General features: G+C 44.9%; 1 protein-coding gene across 1 annotated transcript in view; it reads left to right on the forward strand.

The window, feature by feature from the left end:
* Nucleotides 1-19,965, forward strand: part of LOC120035658 (xylosyltransferase 1-like) — a gene marked incomplete at its 5' end in the record, with an annotated part of 68,396 nt that extends 48,431 nt beyond the window's left edge. Inside the window, 3 exons of the mRNA XM_038982233.1 lie at nt 3,565-3,760; nt 16,957-17,290; nt 19,628-19,965. Coding sequence (XP_038838161.1) covers nt 3,565-3,760; nt 16,957-17,290; nt 19,628-19,965 — 868 coding nt within the window. The remainder of the gene's footprint in view (nt 1-3,564; nt 3,761-16,956; nt 17,291-19,627) is intronic.
* Between the last annotated feature and the right edge of the window lie 3,178 nt (nt 19,966-23,143).

Raw genomic sequence — 23,143 nt, forward strand, 5'->3', positions numbered from 1 at the left:
TCTGTTGGAGGGATGCAACACCATTCTGGTGGAATTGTCAGTGTTCCAACCAACGTGAGATGTACTACACGCCCAGATGTACTATATGCCCAGATGTACTGTACGCCCAGATGTACTATACGCCCAGATGTACTATACGCCCAGATGTACTATATGCCCAGATGTACTGTACGCCCAGATGTACTATACGCCCAGATGTACTACACGCCCAGATGTACTATACGCCCAGATGTACTATACGCCCAGATGTACTATACGCCCATGTTTCTGCTGCTGGAAGCTTGTATAATCACTGTTTGAGATCCAGTATAGCTCCATATAAGCAGGATGGATAGCAGGCAGGTAGTTCTGCATTGTGGGTAGCTGCAGGGGTCTCTGGGTATAGAGTCAAGATGAGAGGAAGCATGTTTCCATCTAGCTGCACCCACACACACCCACACCCTATGTCTATCGTTTAACTACAGCTGTTTCTACTCATGTCTCTGCCTGTAAATTGAGAAGGAAGGGAAACGAGGTTCTGGGTGTGTGTGTGTGTGTGTGTGTGTGTGTGTGTGTGTGTGTGTGTGTGTGTGTGTGTGTGTGTGTGTGTCTGTGTGTGTGTGTGTGTGTGTGTGTGTGTGTGTGTGTGTGTGTGTGTGTGTGTGTGTGTGTGTGTGTACACATATAGTGTGTGAGAGCAAGAGGGCATCTGTGAGTATACGGGTCAGTCTGCAAATCTCTAATTGTGGGATCATGAGCATGTGAGAAAAGCATTTGCTGCGAGGAAACAAGCAATTTTCAGTCTTTCACACTAACATATCCACACCCAACTGTCACACATGCTCGCACACACGCACGCACGCACGCACGCACACACACACACACACACACACACACACACACACACACACACACACACACACACACACACACACACACACACACACACACACACACACACACACACACACACACACACACACACACACACACACACACACACAGGGCAATGTTTGAGGCCATGAGAGGCTATGTTTGTAGAGCTTACAGTGTGTGTATGAGACAGCAGGGTGGGGCTGCCATGGGGGGATGGAGAGAAGGAGAGACGGAGGAGAGGAGAGGGGGATTTCTGTCTTTTCACAGCCTGCTGTGACTCCAGTGGGGAGGGGGTGGAGGGAAGGGCTGAATGGAGTCTCTATGTATCTGCAGTCTCTCGCTCTTGCTATCTCTCCCTCTCTCTCGCTCAATATCTCTCTCTCCCTGTCTCTCCCTCTCTCTCCCCCATCTCTCCCCATTCACTCTATGCTCTCTCTTTCACCTACTCTCTTTCTTGCTCTCTCAACCTCTCAACCTCTCTTCTCTCTCTTTCTCTCTCACTCCCTTCTCTCTCTCTCGCTCTCGCTCTCTTTCTCCCTCTGCCCACTTTCTCTCTTTCTGCCTCTCTCTTCCTTTCTCTCTACCTCTACCTCTCTTTTTATCTATATCACTCTCTCTTTCTCTAGCTCTTTCTGCCTCTCTCTCTCTCTACCTCTCTTTCTATCTCTCTCTCTAGCACAGACACACACACAGACACACACCCAGACACATACACAGACACACAAACACACAATTGTCAAAGACGTCAACGTCAGGCATCCCCAAGAGTCAGTGTATAATTCAAATTGTGAGTACTTCAGTCCCACCCTGTAGGTCTGTAATAAATAACTGAGCAACTGACTCAGTCTCAGAGAATGGTGAAACCTTTATTACTAGTGCTACGATGTTGCTACGGGCCATTGTACACATCTCTGCCAATCTCTGCCTTTGTCCCAAACGGCACCCTATTCCCTATATAGTGGGAACGAGGGAGGGGGGAGGAGAGAGGGATAGAGAGAGAAGGGTGTGGAGTGCTCTCCGTGAGCGGGTGTAAATATTTGCTGTTCTGCTTGTCAGGGTAGCTAGTGCTGTTGGGCTGGGACGGGCACACACACACAGCGCTGTCGGGCAGACTGACTCCTGGTCCTACTACTGGGATACTGATGAGAAGGCTGGTGGGCACACACACATACACACGGTGGGCACTGGGGCGTGGGGAGGATGAGAGAGAGGATGAGAGAGAGAGAGAGAGAGAGAGGATGAGAGAGAGAGAGAGAGAGAGAGAGAGAGAGAGAGAGAGAGAGAGAGAGAGAGAGAGAGAGAGAGAGAGAGAGAGAGAGAGAGAGAGAGAGAGAGAGAGAGAGAGAGAAACACAAACACACCCAGTTTATTTTCCCAGTAGTCTCTGCTCTGTTCTCAGTGCCAGCCTTCTGCCACATGTACAGAATCAGAAAAAACACTCACTCCCCACACACACACACAGCCCCCAGAACAATATAACTGTCAGGATTAGCCTGGACTGGCAAGCTGATTGTAAGATCAAGCTGACTTCTTAATGGTGTCCCAGACCAGTTCAACTTGGTTAGTGTGTGTGTGTGTGTGTGTGTGTGTGTGTGTGTGTGTGTGTGTGTGTGTGTGTGTGTGTGTGTGTGTGTGTGTGTGTGTGTGTGTGTGTGTGTGTGTGTGTGTGTGTGTGTGTGTGTGTGTGTGCGTGTGGAGGGAGGGTGTGTGTGTGTGTGTGTGTGTTTTGACCTCAGCTGACTTTGTTTCAGACCAGCAGTTTTCAACCTGTGGTCCGAGGACTACCTGCTCCGCACATTATTTAGTATTTGTAAAAAATATATATATATATTATTTTTTTTTATTGGATGTATGGTATTATAAGCATTTGTACATTACAATATGTGTTAAATCTGTTACATTCACTGATAAAATGGACTAAATTTGAATGCTAAGATATTTTATGTAAAGAAATTCTGCGACTCCGCGAATGGTGGCCCTCAAGCTCTTTTGACGCTGATTTGGTCGTCCCCGGGATGGCAAAGGTTGGGAGCTGCTGTGTTAGTTAATATGTGTGTTACGAATTGGTGTGTCATGGTTATCGTCAGACGCATCGGGCTGTGACTAACTTAATATATTACTGCCAATATACCCAATGACTGTATTGGGTTGGTCCGGGGCAGGCTACAACTACAGTCTGGTCTCAGTCAGTCTGTCCATTCCTAGCCTTAATAATTGTCTCCACAGCAACAGATGTTTTATAGGTCATTGAATTAATGCCTCTTCCCTTCACACAATCACAGAAAGCACAGCACTTCCCCTAACCTTTACTTTAGCGTCTGAGACGTTAGCAAGGCCCCGCTAGTGAACTTTAGCATCTACAAACATTAGCATTTGTAAGCAGTCTCCAGTAATTGTTCAATAGATGGATCTAGATACTCTCATCTTACACCATTGCCCTTTTAAACAGCACTGGTACCATATCAAGTTCACTCATGGGAATCTCAATGGGTCTGTCTGTTGGGTTACCACTGGTGTTGCCAGGTAAAACCCTGATAAAGTAGCCTGGTCCCAGATTTGTTTGTGTTCTTGTCAACTCCATTGCTGTCTTTGTCAAAATTAGTGACAGAGTTGGCATCATAGCCCAAACAGACCTGTACTCAGGCTACTGATAAAGGTCTGTTGAGAAAGGTTGGTTAAAAATACGTTTATTTCCTCTTGGTTTGCCAGGTATTTCCCCATGGGCCACCCGGTGTCAGTGCATCTCTACTTCCAGTCAGACCAGTTCCAAGGCTACCTGGTCAAGCACCATGCCACTAACCTGGCAACCAGCAAGCTGGAGACCCTGGAGACCTGGGTGATGCCCAGGAAGACCTACAAGGTGGCTTCCCCACCCAGCACCTTCACCAGGCTGCAGTTCGCTGAGGTAACTATCGTCCTTTTTTGGTTGTTTAACGTTTAGGTAATGTTCACATAACATTCACAGAACAGTAACACTGTGATATCACGACTCAGGGTATGACATAGATGCAGACACAGGAGGCGGATAGTACAGTTCTCAGATCATTTATTATAACACAGGAGGCGGATAGTACAGTTCTCAGATCATTTATTATAACAGAGGAGGCGGATAGTACAGTTCTCAGATCATTTATTATAACACAGGAGGGGGATAGTACAGTTCTCAGATCATTTATTATAACACAGGAGGCGGATAGTACAGTTCTCAGATCATTTATTAGAAAGACGGAGCAGGCAAAGGGCAGGCCGAGGACAAGCAGAGGTTCGTGATCAGAGTCAGGCAGGTACAGGACAGCAGGCAGCCTCGGGGTCAGGGCAGGCAGGCTCGGGGGCAGGGCAGGCAGAGGTTTGTAATCAGGTCAGAGTCAGGCAGGTACAGGATGGCAGGCAGGCTCGGGGTCAGGGCAGGCAGGCTCGGGGGCAGGGCAGGCAGAGGTTTGTAATCAGGTCAGAGTCAGGCAGGTACAGGATGGCAGGCAGAATGGTCAGAGCCGGGAAAAACTAGGAAACAGAACTTGAGAAACAGGAAGACGGGAAAGCACGCTGGTAAGACAAGACGAAATGGCAACAGAAACAGACACAGGTATAAATACACAGGGGATAATGGGGAAGATGGGCGACACCTGGAGTGGGGGTGGAGACAAGCACAAAGACAGGTGAAACAGATCCGGGCGTGACAGTCATCTTTTAGAAGTAGACACACCTTACAGCAGCTTCGCCAGGCTGCAGTTCGCTGAGGTCACTGACACACTGTTTTTTGGGTTGGAGTTGTAACGTTTATGCAATTTTCTTATAACAGTCACATAATATTTACACTCTTTCAGTAGACAGTGCCCCCAAATCAAGATTAATCTCTACAGCACATTTCAGACATGGAATGCAACACAATGTGGTTCACAGGAAAAAACGAATAAAAACAATGAAAATAAAAACAGAAATATTTACTACACAGCAAACATAGGAGGATAAAAAAAGGTGTGTTTTAAGATCTTTTTTAAATATGTCCACAGTTTCAGCCCCTCTCAGGTTCTCTGGCAGGCTATTCCAGAGGCTGGGGGCATAATAGCTAAAGGCTGCCTCTCCATTCCTCTTGGTCCTAGGCTTTGGGATAGTTAAAAGGCCAGTGCCAGAGGACCTACTGGGTACATAACTCAAAATCATGTCTGGCATGTATTGGGGTGCACAATCGTGGATTGATTTAAAAACCAATAGAATGATTTTTAAATGAATTCTAAAACTCACAGGCAGCCATTGCAGAGACCTTAAAACCGGTGTAATGTGTGCTCTTCGTCTGGTCTTGGTCAGTACCCGTGCTGCAGCATTCTGTATGTTTTGCAATTGGCCAATGGCTTTCTTGTGTAGACCAGACTATCAAGGAACAAGGCAACACCCAAATGCAGACACAGGAGGCAGGAGGCACATGGTTGGAGTCTTACAATGTTTATTAATCCAAAGGGACAGGCAAAAAGGTCAAAGCCAGATCAGAGTCCAGGAGGTACAGAGTGGCAGACAGGCTCGTGGTCAAGGCAGGCAGAAGGGTCAGGCAGGCAGGTACAAAGAAACAGGCAAGGGTCAAAACCGGGAGGACTAGAAAAAGGAGAATGCAAAAAGCAGGAGAACGGGAAAACCGCTGGTTGACTTGGAAACATACAAGACGAACTGGCACAGAGAGACAGGAAACACAGGGATAAATACACTGGGGAAAATAAGCGACACCTGGAGGGGGTGGAGACAATCACAAGGACAGGTGAAACAGATCAGGGCGTGACACAGACAGGAGAGCTACACAGTAGTCAAGCCTGCTTGTAATAAAAGCATGGATGAGTGTCTCTGTATCAGCCTGAGATAGAAACGGACGCACGGTGGCAATGTTCCTCGGGTGGTAAAAAGCTATTTTGGTCACATTCCTATTGTGTGATTCGAAATTGATTTCAGAATCTAAAATAACACCTAGGTTTTTTACCAGGTGTTTTATCTTTATTGCCCGTGAATTAAAATGTGCGGCCAGATTCTCTCTCTGTGCTTTGGCTCCAACAATAAGTACCTCGGTCATGTCTTGATTTAGCTGGAGGAAGTTGTGAGCCATCTAAGTAAATCACTAATACAGTCTAATGTATCCGTGGAGCTCAAATTCTCTGGTGACACAGAAATGTAAAGCCGTGTATCGTCTGCGTAGCAGTGAAAATCAATGCTGTGCTTTCTGCCAAGGGGTAACATATATAAACTGAACAGTCCCGGACCCAAAATCAAACCATGTGAAATGCCACCATGTGAGATGTATTTTCTCTGAGTTATGTTCACCAAGGGTGACAAAAAACTCTCGACCGGTTGAATAGTTCCTAAACCAATTTAGAACTGAACTGGGGAGGCCAACCAACCTCTCCAGTCTGTCCAGAAGGACATCACGGTCAACAGTGTCGAATGCAGCACTTAAATCTAAAAGTACAAGGACAGATGGCTGTTTGGCATCTGTTTTGGCTCTAAGATCATTTACCCCTTTAACTAAGGCCGTCTCTGTGCTGTGTAATTTCTCAAAAATACAGTTGGCACTTAAAACATCATTTAGCTGTTTCAAAACCAATTTCTCCAGAGTTTTACTTAAGAATGGAAGGTTGGAGATTGGCCGAACATTGCTAAGAGCTGAAGAATCTAGATGACTTTTCTTCAGAAGGGGTTTCATAATAGCTTTTTTCAGTGCAGTGGGGAGAGTGCCTGTGAACAGGGAGTGATTGACAATAGCTTACACTTCTTCAGATATGCAATTAAAGACTGTTTTTAAGAAGGTGGTGGGGATATGATCGAGAAGGCAGGTAGGAGGCTTAAGTTGTGATATCACTGTCAGTGTCAACCAGGGAAAATAAATCCATAGTGCCTTTGCGTGGTAGCCTCGGGCACATATCATCAAACTTCTCATCGAGTCTTGCTTGACTGATACCCAGCCTATTGTTGCTTATCTTATCTCTGAAAAATATCGCAAACTCATCCCATTTAGAAGTGGAGGAAAGTTCACTTAGTCCATTGAGAACATTTGCTGAGGTAACATGTCATTTTTGTGGGTGGGCGTAACGTTGAGGTAACATTCACATTGTAGTCTTTCAGCAGATCCATTTCTATCAGCTGCTCCTGTATTGATTGTATTCCACCATTCATTATCCAGTCAATGGACAACATAATGGTCAGTCAGTCTGACCATAACTGAGGTACATTGTTTTCGAGGTTGTAGGCTACAACTTTTACGTAATGTTCACATAACATTCACAGTCATTCAGCAGCCCCTGTCATTTAGACTAGAGTGCCCAGCAGTTATCCAGCCACTTAGTCAAACAATGACCTCTATGTGTTAGTAGTATATACAAGCCCTGAAGTGCCTGGCACAGAGAAGCATGTTGTATGAAATATGATTGGCCAGATCAGATATATAGTTCATGGTGACCTTAGCTATATTCATCGTTATGGCAACCTTGCAGAGAGTATACACACACACACACATTGGCGGCAGGCATTAAACACAGGATCGGTAGCCTTGTAAAATGTCAATTGATTGAATTCATCAAATTTGATGTGGATTAGCACCTCACCGGCTGCTTATTTGTTGTTTACTAATGAAACGTAGACTACTCACCTTCACGCCAGGCTTCCTGATAGCGTAGTTATGCTAATATAAATAATGACCCGATTTCTACTTCTGAGGACGTTCTCTAACATCAGCTATGTCTTAGTGAGCCAGCGAGCACTTTTCTGTTTATCACGGGGGGTTGAGAGTGATCTTTTTTTTCTGGTTTTCACACTGTCAAGCAGAACCCCCTGAAATGTCAGTTGATGTCCTCGTATGAGTTCCCTCTGAGCACTCTGAGGTGATAAGTCGGGGTGAATCTGACCTTTTACTCTTGACCTTCGACCTATTGACCTTTGTAACAGTTCCGAAGCGACACTAGACTGCGAGGCAGTCATGGGCACAGGGAAGCCTCTGAGGCGTTCTAGTCTAAAGAGTTGTGAGTGACAGCTGGCACGACTTTATCTGAGTACTCAGCATCGCAAAGGACTTTCTGTCGGTTGCTTAGCTACAATGACTGTCAGTCTGTCAGTCAGTCAGTCAGGCAGCCAGAGGACAGATAGACGGACATGACAGAGCTAAGCAGTTATAGTTGACTGTTGTGAATGTCTGTCAGGCAGATAAACCATATCTGCAGCACAACATTCAAATACAGCCTTTTCCTTCCATCTATAAACTCTCTCTCTCTACCCAATTTTTACTGGCATTGCTCTCTAACATTGCTCTCTACCTCTCCACAGTGGTCTTAATAGACTTGCTTCCAACAACTATCCTAAATAAGTGAGGGATAGATGACAGACTACCACCCTACTAACAGACTACAGTTGTAACGGTGGTAGTAGATTCCTATGTAGTCCGGTAGCTCTGTATATCATGTATGACTTTACAAGGTCTCTCCCTCCTACCACCTAGAATTTATCCCTCTGCCTCCTTTGAACTTCTACCATAAACTGGGGAGGCAGCACAGTCTGTTCCTCCTACCTATAACCTCTCTCTCCACTTCCCTCTAACCATACCCCATGCATCACTTTGCAAGACGGTCTCTTTCTCCTTTCATTCCAATCTCTTCCTCTACCTCCCTCTAACTCTGCATAAGCAGGACAGGCAGGACAGAGGTATCAGTAGTAGCTGCCTGTCTGTATCTTAAGCGCCTTTACTCACAGTATACTTACAGTAGTAGGCTACGTCACCCTCCCACTGTCGTCCACTAATGATCTGGTAACCCTGGCAACCCTGCCTCCCCCCACGGGCACCCGTGTCAAACACCTAATGCCGTGGTTTATGTCCTCTACTAACACTTTACCTACAGTACAGTAGTACGTCACCCTCCCTCTGTCCTCCACTGCTGACCTGGCAACCTCACCCCCTCCCCAGTATTACCTCAGCAGCACAACATCTTGTAGCTCAAGCCCTCTACTCACACATTACATCTTACAGTGGTACTACCACTGCTGACCTGGCAACTCAACCTTAAAACCCCCCACCCCATCCCTCTCCCCCTCCACCACACCCCAACAACCTCACTGGCGCCAGAGTCAAACACCTCCCCATAAAACATGACAGGTCAATTTCCATCAGGCAGTGGTGCGGGCAGCCAGGTCCAACCAACCAGACCACATCTGGTCTTGATTTAAAAAACTGTTCGTTTTTTTACTTACTTACTCTGTGTGTGTGTGTGTGTGTGTGTGTGTGTGTGTGTGTGTGTGTGTGTGTGTGTGTGTGTGTGTGTGTGTGTGTGTGTGTGTGTGTGTGTGTGTGTGTGTGTGTGTGTGTGTGTGTGTGTGTGTGTGTGTGTGTGTGTGTGTGTGCGTGCGTGCGTGTGCGAAACAGACAAAGGTCCCCAGGGTTCTGTTGGGTTCTGGGCCTTATTAGTGTCAGTCTTTGTGTATGGAGGTAATGAAAAGCAGGTGTTGAATGCAGCTAGGCCCAGGCCCGGAGCACTCCCCTGGGACAGCTTGAGATAGCTGGCATCCTTACCCACGTCCTCTATGTTTGTCAATTAAGATCTATGGAGAGGGATGTAGGGAGGGAGGGGTAATAGGTAGAGCGAGGGAATGAAAAAGGGATGCATGCTACAGGATAAGGGGTTTGACTCAGGAACCAGTGATGGTTCCCAGATCTTGCGCAACAGTTGCCACAGGTTTAAAGTGAGGAAGGGTCTTGAGTTAGGGTTGCCAGATCAAAGGTAAAGGAGAGAGGCTGGATGGTAGCCTAGTAGCCTACTACTTGTGCTCTAAGTGTGAATTTAGGTCACACAAGCCACAAGCTTGACTGTGTTTGACTCCAGGGTTGCCAGATCAGCAGTGAAGGACAGGGGTGGCTGGTAGCAGTAGTACTACTGTGCTGTCACTAAGTAAAGTGTGAGTTAAGATCATAAACTAAAACAAGCTGAGGTGTTGGACCAGGGTTTGAAGTGAAGTGTAGAGAAAAGGTCGGAGGTCATCGGATGAACCTGAAGTGGGTCGGAGGTTAATCCCTGTTTGACCGTCTCCCTGTTCTCAGGTGGTCAATACGGTCATACACTCAATGAACTGTGGATTTGTAGCTGTGTTACTGTTTGTCTCCACTCCCTAGTGACAGTTTGAACCAGAATACAGTCGCTTCAGGAGATTCATTCAAATTCCAATTCAAGATATGAAAAGTATGATTCATTTTCAATGAGAATATTACATTTCCATTCACTTCCTGAATTGATGGAGTTGAAATAGAATTGAGCCAAAACCATTACTGAAATCCAATGTTATCCATGCTCATAGTACCTTACCCAGATTTCTCACAAAACTATTTAGTCGGGAGGCAGTAGTCTGCAGCCAGTGGGTTATAGTGACATTTCCTCAGTCAATACGCTTTTGATTTCAGTCTGTGGCCTAGAATCAGACCACTGACAATCAATGTGATGTATATGGTGTGATATGCCAGTGAGGAAAACACTTCAAATAGACTGAAATAGAATAGAAAAAAATGTAATAGAATCAATAAGAATAGAATAGATTATAATGAATTAGCATGAGGGATACTCTTCTAGACCTGCAGTGAATGAATAGCATAGCTGATGGACATTCTAGTTAAGGATGTTGAGGATACTAACATGGAAAGTAGTAGTTTGGTACAGAAAATAGGGGTCGGTAACATTATTGAGTTGAAGGGTACCAATTTTGCACACTAAATTGAGGTGAATTGAATTGAAGGGAGGCAGGGCAATATCCTCTAGTTGTTGTTGCAGACATTGTGAAATACACACAACCACAAACACAACCACAAACACACACACAACCACAAACACACACACAACCACAAACACAACCACAAACACACACACAACCACAAACACAACCACAAACACAACCACAAACACACACACAACCACAAACACACACACAACCACAAACACAACCACAAACACACACACAAACACACACACAACCACAAACACACACACAACCACAAACACAACCACAAACACAAACACAAACACAACCACAAACACAAACACAACCACAAACACAACCACAAACACAAACACAACCACAAACACAAACACAACCACAAACACAACCACAAACACAAACACAACCACAACCACAAACACAACCACAAACACAACCACAAACACAACCACAACCACAACCACAAACACAACCACAAACACACACACAACCACAAACACAACCACAAACACAACCACAAACACACACACAACCACAAACACAACCACAAACACAACCACAAACACAACCACAAGCACACACACAACCACAAACACAACCACAAACACAACCACAAACACACACACAACCACAAACACAACCACAAACACACACACAACCACACACACAACCACACACACAACCACAAACACACACACAACCACAAACACAACCACACACACAACCACAAACACAACCACAAACACAAACACAACCACAAACACAAACACAACCACAAACACAACCACAAACACACACACAACCACAAACACAACCACAAACACAACCACAAACACAACCACAAACACACACACAACCACACACACAACCACACACACAACCACAAACACACACACAACCACAAACACAACCACAAACACACACACAACCACACACACAACCACAAACACAACCACAAACACACACACAACCACAAACACAACCACAAACACAACCACAAACACAACCACAAACACACACACAACCACAACCACAAACACAACCACAAACACAACCACAAACACAACCACAAACACACACACAACCACAAACACAACCACAAACACAACCACAAACACACACACAACCACAAACACAACCACAAACACACACACAACCACAAACACAACCACAAACACACACACAACCACAAACACAACCACAAACACACACACAACCACACACACAACCACAAACACAACCACAAACACAACCACAAACACAAACACAACCACAAACACACACACAACCACAAACACAACCACAAACACACACAACCACAAACACAACCACAAACACAACCACAAACACACACACAACCACAACCACAAACACAACCACAAACACACACACAACCACAAACACAACCACAAACACAAACACAACCACAAACACAACCACAAACACACACACAACCACAAACACAACCACAAACACACACACAACCACACACACAACCACAAACACAACCACAACCACAACCACAACCACAAACACAACCACAAACACAACCACAAACACAAACACAACCACAACCACAAACACACACACAACCACAAACACAACCACAAACACAACCACAACCACAAACACAACCACAAACACAACCACAACCACAAACACAACCACAACCACAAACACACACACAACCACAAACACAACCACAAACACAACCACAACCACAAACACAACCACAAACACAACCACAAACACAACCACAAACACAACCACAACCACAACCACAAACACAACCACAAACACACACACAACCACAAACACAACCACAAACACACACACAACCACAAACACAACCACAAACACAACCACAAACACAACCACAAACACAACCACAAACACAACCACAAACACAACCACAAACACACACACAACCACAAACACAACCACAACCACAAACACAACCACAAACACAACCACAAACACAACCACAAACACACACACAACCACAAACACACACACACACAACCACACACACACACACAACCACAAACACAACCACAAACACACACACAACCACAAACACAACCACAAACACAACCACAAACACACACACAACCACAAACACAACCACAAACACACACACAACCACACACACAACCACACACACAACCACAAACACAACCACAAACACACACACAACCACAAACACAACCACAACCACAAACACAACCACAAACACAACCACAAACACAAGGAAAATATAGTTTTGGTTGAGAAAATACAGGTCAGTTGAATTACAAAATTGAATTACGGAAGTGCATCACAGGCTGGCAAGATCCACTTATGGCTCAGGCAGTGTGAAAACACACATACACACACACGTACACACAGACACACAAGGAAAATCTAGTTTTGATAGAGAGAATAGAGGTCAGTTAAATAAAAAAATGTAATTACCAAAGTCCATCACTTTACAAAACTTACTTTACAAAGTACAAAACACACACACACACACACACACACACACACACACACACACACACACACACACACACACACACACACACACACACACACACACACACACACACTCACTCACACACACACTAATGTGAAGAGTGAATTAAAGGGAAAGCCAAGATCCTCTCACAGTTTATGTTTTCCGACATCATGATACACACACACACACACACACACACACACCACTAATTTCTCTGTGGAGGTTGAGTCCATTTATAGTGTATAGACTCATTTCTCAGTCGGCCTAATATTGAGTGGAGTGTTCCAGTCAGCCCATTGATCTGTGGTCTGGTGTTAATCACTGGGTGTAAGGATGAGCATATCCTCAAGCCTTCACCATCCCTCCTCATCAACCCTCCTCCTCATCATCCCTCATCATCATCATCCCTCCTCATCATCATCCCTCCTCATCATCCCTCATCATCATCATCCCTCATCATCATCATCCCTCCTCATCATCATCATCCCTCCTCATCATCCCTCATCACCCTCCTCATCATCCCTCTTCATCATCCCTCTTCATCATCCCTCCTCATCATCTTCCCTCCTCACGTTTCTACAAGCACCTTAGATTAATTTGCATCCTCTTTCTCTCTGTCCTCCTTCACTATCTCTGATCTTCACTCTCTGTCCTCCTTCACTATCTCTGATCTTCACTCTATGTCCTCCTTCACTATCTCTGATTTTCACTCTCTGTCCTCCTTCACTATCTCTGATCTTCACTCTCTGTCCTCCTTCACTATCTCTGATCTTCACTCTCTGTCCTCCTTCACTATCTCTGATCTTCACTCTCTGTCCTCCTTCACTATCTCTGATTTTCACTCTCTGTCCTCCTTCACTATCTCTGATCTTCACTCTCTGTCCTCCTTCACTATCTCTGATCTTCACTCTCTGTCCTCCTTCACTATCTCTGATCTTCACTCTCTGTCCTCCATCACTATCTCTGATCTTCACTCTCTGTCCTCCTTCACTATCTCTGATCTTCACTCTATGTCCTCCTTCACTATCTCTGATCTTCACTCTCTGTCCTCCTTCACTATCTCTGATCTTCACTCTATGTCCTCCTTCACTATCTCTGATCTTCACTCTCTGTCCTCCTTCACTATCTCTGATCTTCACTCTCTGTCCTCCTTCACTATCTCTGATCTTCACTCTCTGTCCTCCTTCACTATCTCTGATCTTCACTCTCTGTCCTCCTTCACTATCTCTGATCTTCACTCTCTGTCCTCCTTCACTATCTCTGATCTTCACTCTCTGTCCTCCTTCACTATCTCTGATCTTCACTCTCTGTCCTCCTTCACTATCTCTGATCTTCACTCTCTGTCCTCCTTCACTATCTCTGATCTTCACTCTCTGTCCTCCTTCACTATCTCTGATCTTCACTCTCTGTCCTCCTTCACTATCTCTGATCTTCACTCTCTGTCCTCCTTCACTATCTCTGATCTTCACTCTCTGTCCTCCTTCACTATCTCTGATTTTCACTCTCTGTCCTCCTTCACTATCTCTGATCTTCACTCTATGTCCTCCTTCACTATCTCTGATCTTCACTCTCTGTCCTCCTTCACTATCTCTGATCTTCACTCTCTGTCCTCCTTCACTATCTCTGATCTTCACTCTCTGTCCTCCTTCACTATCTCTGATCTTCACTCTCTGTCCTCCTTCACTATCTCTGATCTTCACTCTCTGTCCTCCTTCACTATCTCTGATCTTCACTCTCTGTCCTCCTTCACTATCTCTGAGCTTCACTCTCTGTCCTCCTTCACTATCTCTGATCTTCACTCTCTGTCCTCCTTCACTATCTCTGATCTTCACTCTCTGTCCTCCTTCACTATCTCTGATCTTCACTCTATGTCCTCCTTCACTATCTCTGATCTTCACTCTCTGTCCTCCTTCACTATCTCTGATCTTCACTCTCTGTCCTCCTTCACTATCTCTGATCTTCACTCTCTGTCCTCCTTCACTATCTCTGATCTTCACTCTCTGTCCTCCTTCACTATCTCTGATCTTCACTCTCTGTCCTCCTTCACTATCTCTGATCTTCACTCTCTGTCCTCCTTCACTATCTCTGATCTTCACTCTCTGTCCTCCTTCACTATCTCTGATCTTCACTCTCTGTCCTCCTACACTCTCTGTCCACCCATCTCACTATATATAGTCCTCTCTCTGAGTACAGTATACCAAACATTAAGAACACCTAAGGTGTCGAAAGCGTTCCATTAGGATGCTGGTCCATGTTGACCCCAATGCTTCCCACATTTGTGTCAAGTTGGCTGGATGTCCTTTGGGTGGTGAACCATTCTTGATACACATGGGAAACTGGAGCGTGAAAAACCCAGCAGCGTTGCAGTTCTTGACACAAACCGGTGTCCCTGGCACCTACTTGCATACCCCGTTCAAAGGCACTTCAAGCTTTTGTCTTGCCCATTCACCCTCTGCATGGCACGCAAACACAATCCCTGTCTCAACTGTCTCAAGGCTTAAAAATTATTATTTAACCCGTCTCCTCTCCTTCATCTACACTGATTGAAGTGGATTTAACAAATGACATCAATAAGGGATCATAGCATTCACCTGGATTTACCTGGTCAGTCTAATGTTTTGTATAGTCAGTTTAAATCATCATGTTCTCTCTCTGCCTGTATTCTCCATCTCTCTCTATTTCTCTCAGTATCTAAGTTATTCATCTCTCACCTCTCTCTCTTCCCTCCAGCAATAGTCTTAACCGCAGTAAATGGAGTTAGTGCTTTTCATCTTCCTGTCTGTCTGTCTGTCTGTCTGTCTGTCTGTCTGTCTGTCTGTCTGTCTGTCTGTCTGTCTGTCTGTCTGTCTGTCTGTCTGTCTGTCTGCCTGCCTGCCTGCCTGTCTGTCTGTCTGTCTGTCTGTCTGTCTGTCTGTCTGTCTGTCTGTCTGTCTGCCTGCCTGTCTGTCTGTCTGTCTGTCTGCCTGCCTGCCTGTCTGTCTGTCTGTCTGTCTGTCTGTCTGTCTGTCTGTCTGTCTGTCTGTCTGTCTGTCTCTCTCTCTCTCTTTTGCTCTCTCTCTCTCTCTCTCTCTTGCTCTCTTGCTCTTTCTCTCTCTTCCCACTTTCTCTGTCTTGCTCTCTCTCTCTCCATGTCTCTGTCTGTGTTGTTATAGATTGATCCCCAGCCCCCCAGAGAGTTAGTCAAGGTGTTCACTCTTCACTCAACATATACACTGCTACCTCAGTCGGCCTGTCTATCGATCACACAGGAAGCTGCAAACCAACACTTACATTACACATCAACTGAGACTATCTTATGTAGACATACTGGAAATCCTGTATAAGCCTATAAACATAGAAAGTCTACATAAAGCCTCATGAGACATACTGGAAATCACATAATGCACTGCTGTAGACATGATAGGTAATGCTGTACTAATGTTTGAAGCTGCACACCAATGCTGACGTTACAGATGAAGTGAGACTAGTATACAGATGTAGGATCTTAATTTGAACCAGTTTGCTACAGCATTATTCCCGAGGGAAAATCAAGTCTGAAAATGTCAAAGCGGAAAGCCTTTTTAAACCTGGGTGATCAAATTAAGATCCCACATCTGTACACACTGTAAACCACTAGTCTATACAGGAGACATGATCCATGGTGGTTGTATGAATGGTGTGGGATACATATTATATCACAACTACAATTTCCCATGACGTTACAGTGTAGAAACGAATTCACATTCAGCCTGTTTTTCTGTTCCTCATTTGCCTCAGTTAATGTTGTATGCAAAGTATGCATGAAATACATTATACGGTTGGACATTTCAGATCCAGTGAATTAATTACACACTCCCTTTTCTCTCTCCTTCCCCCCTCCGTCCCTTCCTCCATCCCTCTCTCAGATCGGCACGGAGTGGGATGCCAAAGAGCGCATGTTCCGTAACTTCGGTGGTCTGATGGGTCCCATGGACGAGACCGTCGGGATGCAGCGGTGGTCCAAGGGCCCCAACGTGACCGTCACCGTGGTGTGGATCGACCCCACCAACGTCATCGCTGCCACCTACGATATCCTGATCGACGCCAGCGCAGAGTACACCCACTACCGACCCCCCCTGAACCAGCCTCTCAGGCCTGGGGTGTGGACCATACGGGTGTTGCATCACTGGAGCCCCGTGGCCGAGACCAGGTTTCTGATTAGTCCGCTGGCTTATATGAAGCATCAGCCTATAAGACAAGGTAAGAGTACAGCCACAGACACACACACACACCACTGGCTTATAACAAGCACTAGCCTGTACGGCAAAGTAAGAGATAGGCCTATATATAGTGCAGGTCTACAAGTCACATGAGTGTCAGTCTGTGATGTATGTGATATAATTGATGCAGTATGTCTTGTCATGTTATTGGCCTATCATGGATACACACGCAAACACAAAAGCACATTTCCCATGAGACCCTGCTTTGTTTACGATGCTCTTTCTAATCAACCCTCTGAGCCGTTGGAAGCCCCAGTTGTTTGTCACCAAGTCAACCGTAATCACCCTCAGTGTTTCTCATACATACTAAACAGTATGTTAAACACCTCCATATCACGCCGAGGAACACAATTACACAATTAAATCAATCTGCCGGTGTTAACTATAAGGGACCAGGACCCCTATTGTTTTAGCTAGAGTAATCAGCTGCTGTGAAAGTCACCCGAGAGTTGAGATGCTAACCTCGGTGTGGTGGCATATTCACAGCCCGACCTGTTTTATAATCGCACTGAGACCATTTTTAATTATGAACCGAATCAACAAATAAAAGTTAGCAGGCTTTGCCCCGACGCGCTGTGGGGTTTGGGGCCATGTGCGAGAGTGAGGAGAGAGGAAGCTAGAATATTCATCAATTGTTCACGAGTGTTTCTGTTTGTTTGATCGTTCGCTTGTTTGCTTTTCTCTCAGTTGTAAATCCCTGTTGATGTGAACAGAAAATTGATTAACTCCACTTCCCCTCAAACTCCAAACTCCAAACTCTGTACCGGCACATAGTCAGAATGCTAAATTCACTCCAAAAAGACTTTAGCATTGGAGATGAGGGTAAATCGACTGCCTTTCTCCACTATTTATGGAAGATAATCATGAAACGTACTGTTATGCTCTCTGAGGTTATACTGTTGCTGAAATGTTTTATGACCCAAGTGAGGCGACACTGAGCTCTACTTTAGATTGTTTTCCACTAAACTTTTTGGGTCAGCTTGAGTGGTTAAAATAGCCCAGTTGGCCCAAAGTGCAAACAGTAGTCCTTAACTAGATCCACTGCAGCATAGAAACTATGGAAACCGGTGAGCGTCAGTATCAAACAGCCTTATATGGACTACAGTACAGTAGTTATCCATTGAGACGGTACTTAGGATAAAACCTTAATGGGCTAGTTTCCCAGACACAGATTAAGCCTGGTCTTGGACAAAGAAGCACTTTCAATTGAGAATCCTTTTTAGTGTCTGGGAAAGCAGCCTTACAGCTCCTGCTCCTGTATGATGGGGTTAGATGCCCTTAGATCCCATAGTCCTGAAGGTCGTGGTGGTACAGTAATCCTGCAGCCTTGGACTCCTCTCCACCTGCTCTAACAGCCTCTAGCCTTGCCATACAGATTTACAACCCTGAATATCTCCAGGTCTTTCTACTACACGTAGCCTTCATGGTGAGTTTTTTGTTGTTGCCCTGGCTTTGCGCTGGCACCATGGGCCCTCACACACACACACTGGCACCACACACACACCGCTGCCACAGTAAAGTTGGTAGTTGGCACCGGGCAGTGGCAAGCTTGGCAGAACAACGGGGTGTCTGACTGCATCTCTGTCGCTAGCCCGTGAAAACGCTAGCGGCTAACGGCAGGGTGCGAACCCGGCTCTGGCAGAGAGAGAGAGGAGAGGAGAGCTGGGCTAGCGTACAATAGACAGCCTGAGGAGGGACGGCAAGCGCCCCGGTGTTAGGAGCACTGAGGAATGTACAGCTTTACCTTCAGGGTGGAGGAGTTTTAGTGATGAGGTAATGGTCTCGTCTCTGCCCCCTAGATTCCAATGGCTTTATAAAAAGACATGAGGAACAGTCGTTGAGTTGTTTTACCAATTTGTGGCTTAGGCAATTATTTTATCTTTTGAGGGTATGAAGGGGCTTATAAATGTATGATGTATGAGAAGATGTTCCTATCTGCCCCCTAGCTTCCAATGGCTTTATAAAGAGACACTAAGTGCAGTCATTGAGACACTTGGTGCAGTCTCCCACTCTGTGGCTTAGGCTTACAATAGCATGTAATTAACCAGTAACACAAAGTTTGGTCTCATCAAATGAGTTCACAGTTCCATTCCACCCTTTAGGGCAACACAATCAAGTCAAAGTGGTTCTACTGATTTTCCTACTTAGATTCCCCATTGATGACTCTGTCTGTTTACCTGCTCATTTATGAACACTATCTCCATGACTGTCTCGCCATAAAACATTAACAATCCATTTTTGCCCCCCTCTTTCTCTCGCTTCATCTCTCTCTTCATCTCTTTCTCGCTCTCCCGCTCACTCTCCCTCCCTCCCCCAGAGGACACGCTGAAGCTCCACAACGGACCAGCCAAGAACAGTTATATGGAGCAGAGCTTCCATGGCCTCAACCCCGTGCTCAACATCCCTGTACACCCGGGCCAGGTGGAGCAGGCTAAGCGCAACGCCGGCCTGACTGGCCCCGCCTTGGAGCACTGGGTAGACGGCCTGGTGGGTGCGATGTGGGAGGCTGGGGACGTGTGTTCCACCTCCATGACAGGGGGACCTGGAACATCCTGCCCCGTCATGCAGACCTGCGCCAAGACCCCCTGGAGCTCGCTCAGCCCCGACCCCAAGTCCCAGCTGGTCCCGCCGCACGCCGACGGGCGCATCAGGTAGCAGTGGCGCCTCCGGCTGGACGGGAGGCCACACTGCAGGTCTTAAGTTTAAATAATTTATTTTTCAAATCTCTTTTTGTTTAATTTTTATTTTTCAGTCGACGTAATGGATCAGATAAGACGAGAAAAGACGTAAGTTGTGTTTTTTTAAGGTTGGTTGGAGGTTGTAGGAACGTTGAAGAGGAAGAGAATGTCTGGGGAAGGTTTTGTGGTGTCGTGCAAGTTTCAGACTCCTGAAGTGTTCCTCTTTGGGGTTTTTGCCGGCTTTGCCGTTTTCTGTTTCCCAATGTATTTATTTTAATCTCATCGCTGAGTTTACTGTGATTGATGCTGTGTCCGACGTAGAGACAAATGTTGCTTTGCCAAGCACCTAGTAAGGCCGCCTAGTCTGCTGCTAAATGAAAGAGCGATTGTGAAGTCAGCCAGAAGTCAGTGTTCGGGTGGAACAGGATAGTCGACACTGGTAGTGGACCACGTTCTGGGCCCGTATTCACAAAGCGTCTCAGAGTAGGAGTGCTGATTTAGAATCAGTTTTCTCTTTTAAATCATAATGAATATGCTTATATAGACAGGGGGGGACCTGATCCTAGATCAGTACTTCTACTCTGAGATGCTTTGTGAATATGAGGCCTGCTTCTCAAGGTTGGTTTGGCCTACATGTAGGGAGATAGACTGAACCGCAACCTCGGAGGGTGTCGCGAAGATGTATCTTTAAAAAAAAGCGAAATTCCTTGCCTCAATCTTTGCGTATGACTGACAAAGTTACTATGGCACAGCACTACATATTGACTTTCAGTGCCTGAACAGGAGAAAGGTGTGTGGGTGTGACTGGACTATGGGGTGGCATTAGTGCCAGTAGAAGTTGAATTCAATTCATGAATGATTGAAACTAGATTCAGTTTCTATTGGCACTAATATCACTCCATACTGGACAGCCTGAAACTTGAAATGAAAGTATATCAGCTGTGCTTTCGCAAGAAAACAGAAATTCTCAAGCTTATTTTTTCATTTCCTTTTCTAAGAATTTTTGTTAATTTGTTTTTAACGACGGTTTATGTTGCAAGTATGAAACAGAATATGTCTCAAAGTTATTGTCGAGTGAATGGAGTGAGTTGTCCACAAGTTGCTATTTATTTATAAGTTTATATAAATACAGAATATTTTTAGTCAATGACTAAATGACTACAACGCTGCTTTGGCAGCTCGATAAATATTTTTTTGTAAAGAGAAACTGCCTTTATTTACAAAGGCCAATGCCCCAATGAACCTGTATACCTATTTTGGGCGCAACAAACCTAATGCCCGTCTATATGTCCGTGTTGTCCGGTCTGAATAGCTCTTCCTGTCTTGGTTCTTTGGTTGACTGTTTGCCAAGTCTTCATCACACGGGGAAGCACCCAGGACTGAAAGGTCACAGAAAGGTCAGCTTCCTCCTGACAACCTCCCCAAACAGAGAAGTAAACAAAAAAAGACAGAAACACTCCAAAAACTCTCCAAAATGTGTGTTGAAGTCATTCCGTGGTGATGTTGCATTTCCTACTCGGTTCCGTGTCAGTACCAGGATGTTAGTGATTGATGATGCTGTTCATGCTGTGGCAAAAATGGAAACAAATAGTGAATATATCTTATATCTTGATCAAGGAACTGTTGGATTGGGCCCAGGCAACTTTGGTTTTCACCTGTTCTACTACATGCTAAGTACTTTTGCTGCCATCAAGACTATCTCTCTGTTTACCACAGTTCAAACATAGCCTATAGCACAGTGCCCCCTTCTCCAACCACAATGAAGGGTAACTACGATCTGCCGTTTCGTTTGTTTGGCTTCAACTCAATTCTCCTCACAACCTAATTTGGTCCCAATTTAGAATCCAATCTGTGATTGTCAACATGATTTGGCAGTCAAACGTGCTAAGTGAATGTTTTCACCAGGGCTCATCAACGATCATTAGTGAGTTAATCAATGGCCCAAGTTCACCTTGAACCTTGTTGGATGTATCGATCCTAATAAGTGTCAGTCCTGTCACTCAAACTTGAACTGTTGTGTGTTGTTGCCATGGTTACAAAGGGCAATTTTGCCTATATGGGGCTCGCCAGCTTCTAGTGCTAAAACCCAGAAGTGAGTTACCTCTGGTTCGTTCAGCCTTTCCTATGGGGAAAGAATAGGGATTTGGGATAAACACTGAAAATAAGGTCTGAGGTTAACACAGGCTTAGGAGATCTTATACGTTTTGTTCTAGGAGATAATATCAGGCAGTTATTATGACCTTTGTGTCCTTTTTTTTTACATAAATGCATCAAAATTCACAAAGTGACGTTAGCTGATGATTATCTCCTAGAACAAAACGTATAAGATCTCCTAAGCCTGTGTTTACCACAGACCTTATTTTCAGTGTTTATCCAAAAACCTTACAAAAATGCCATTCATCTTCCCATAGGCTTTGTCCAACAAACCATGGCGGATTTAGTGCCTACAAAAAGACGCCATTACTATTTCTCTGTCTTAGCTAGCTAGCTAATAACATAACAGCTAGATACAGATATGACCCTGACTTCCTTTTACTGGCAGTGCCATTGTCACATTGAAACGAATACTTAAATTGACGAACACTTGTGCCCATTGTTCAAAAGTTCAATTATCATTCTCGAGAAGTGAATTGAAATATGTTACTCGATGTAAAAGTCCTATTTTGTTACAAAAATGAAGAAAATGTACATAAATATTTTGTATTGAAAATATGTTTAAAACGATGTAAATACCGATGCAGTGTGGAAAGATTATGAATTGGAATTACAGTGGAAGAAGAACAGATGTCTGGTGTTACTTGTTGCTAGTTGGGCACAGAGTGATTTTAGGTACATAACCTGTTTCAATGTTTTGGACAGATCTAAGGAGTAAGGAATGACTCAGAATTGGGTAAAGCTTTTAATATTATTCTTCGCCTTTCAGAGAATATCATGACAGATTGTTGTTCTCTCTGCTGGAATGTATTGTTGAGCAACTGTTGCACAAACTTCTCTGAACTCAACGTTTCCCGAAGTTTCTGGGGAAACGTCAACGTTTCCTAAAGTTTCAGGGGGAAACTCTGTGCCTTAGCTATCTATCTATACTCCTGCCTAGGGGACTCTTAAAACCTTCTGTCCATCTATGAACATTCAATTGTTGTGGCTGTTTTTACTTT

The sequence above is a fragment of the Salvelinus namaycush genome, unplaced genomic scaffold, assembly GCF_016432855.1.
Source record: "Salvelinus namaycush isolate Seneca unplaced genomic scaffold, SaNama_1.0 Scaffold1081, whole genome shotgun sequence".
NCBI lineage: Eukaryota > Metazoa > Chordata > Actinopteri > Salmoniformes > Salmonidae > Salvelinus > Salvelinus namaycush.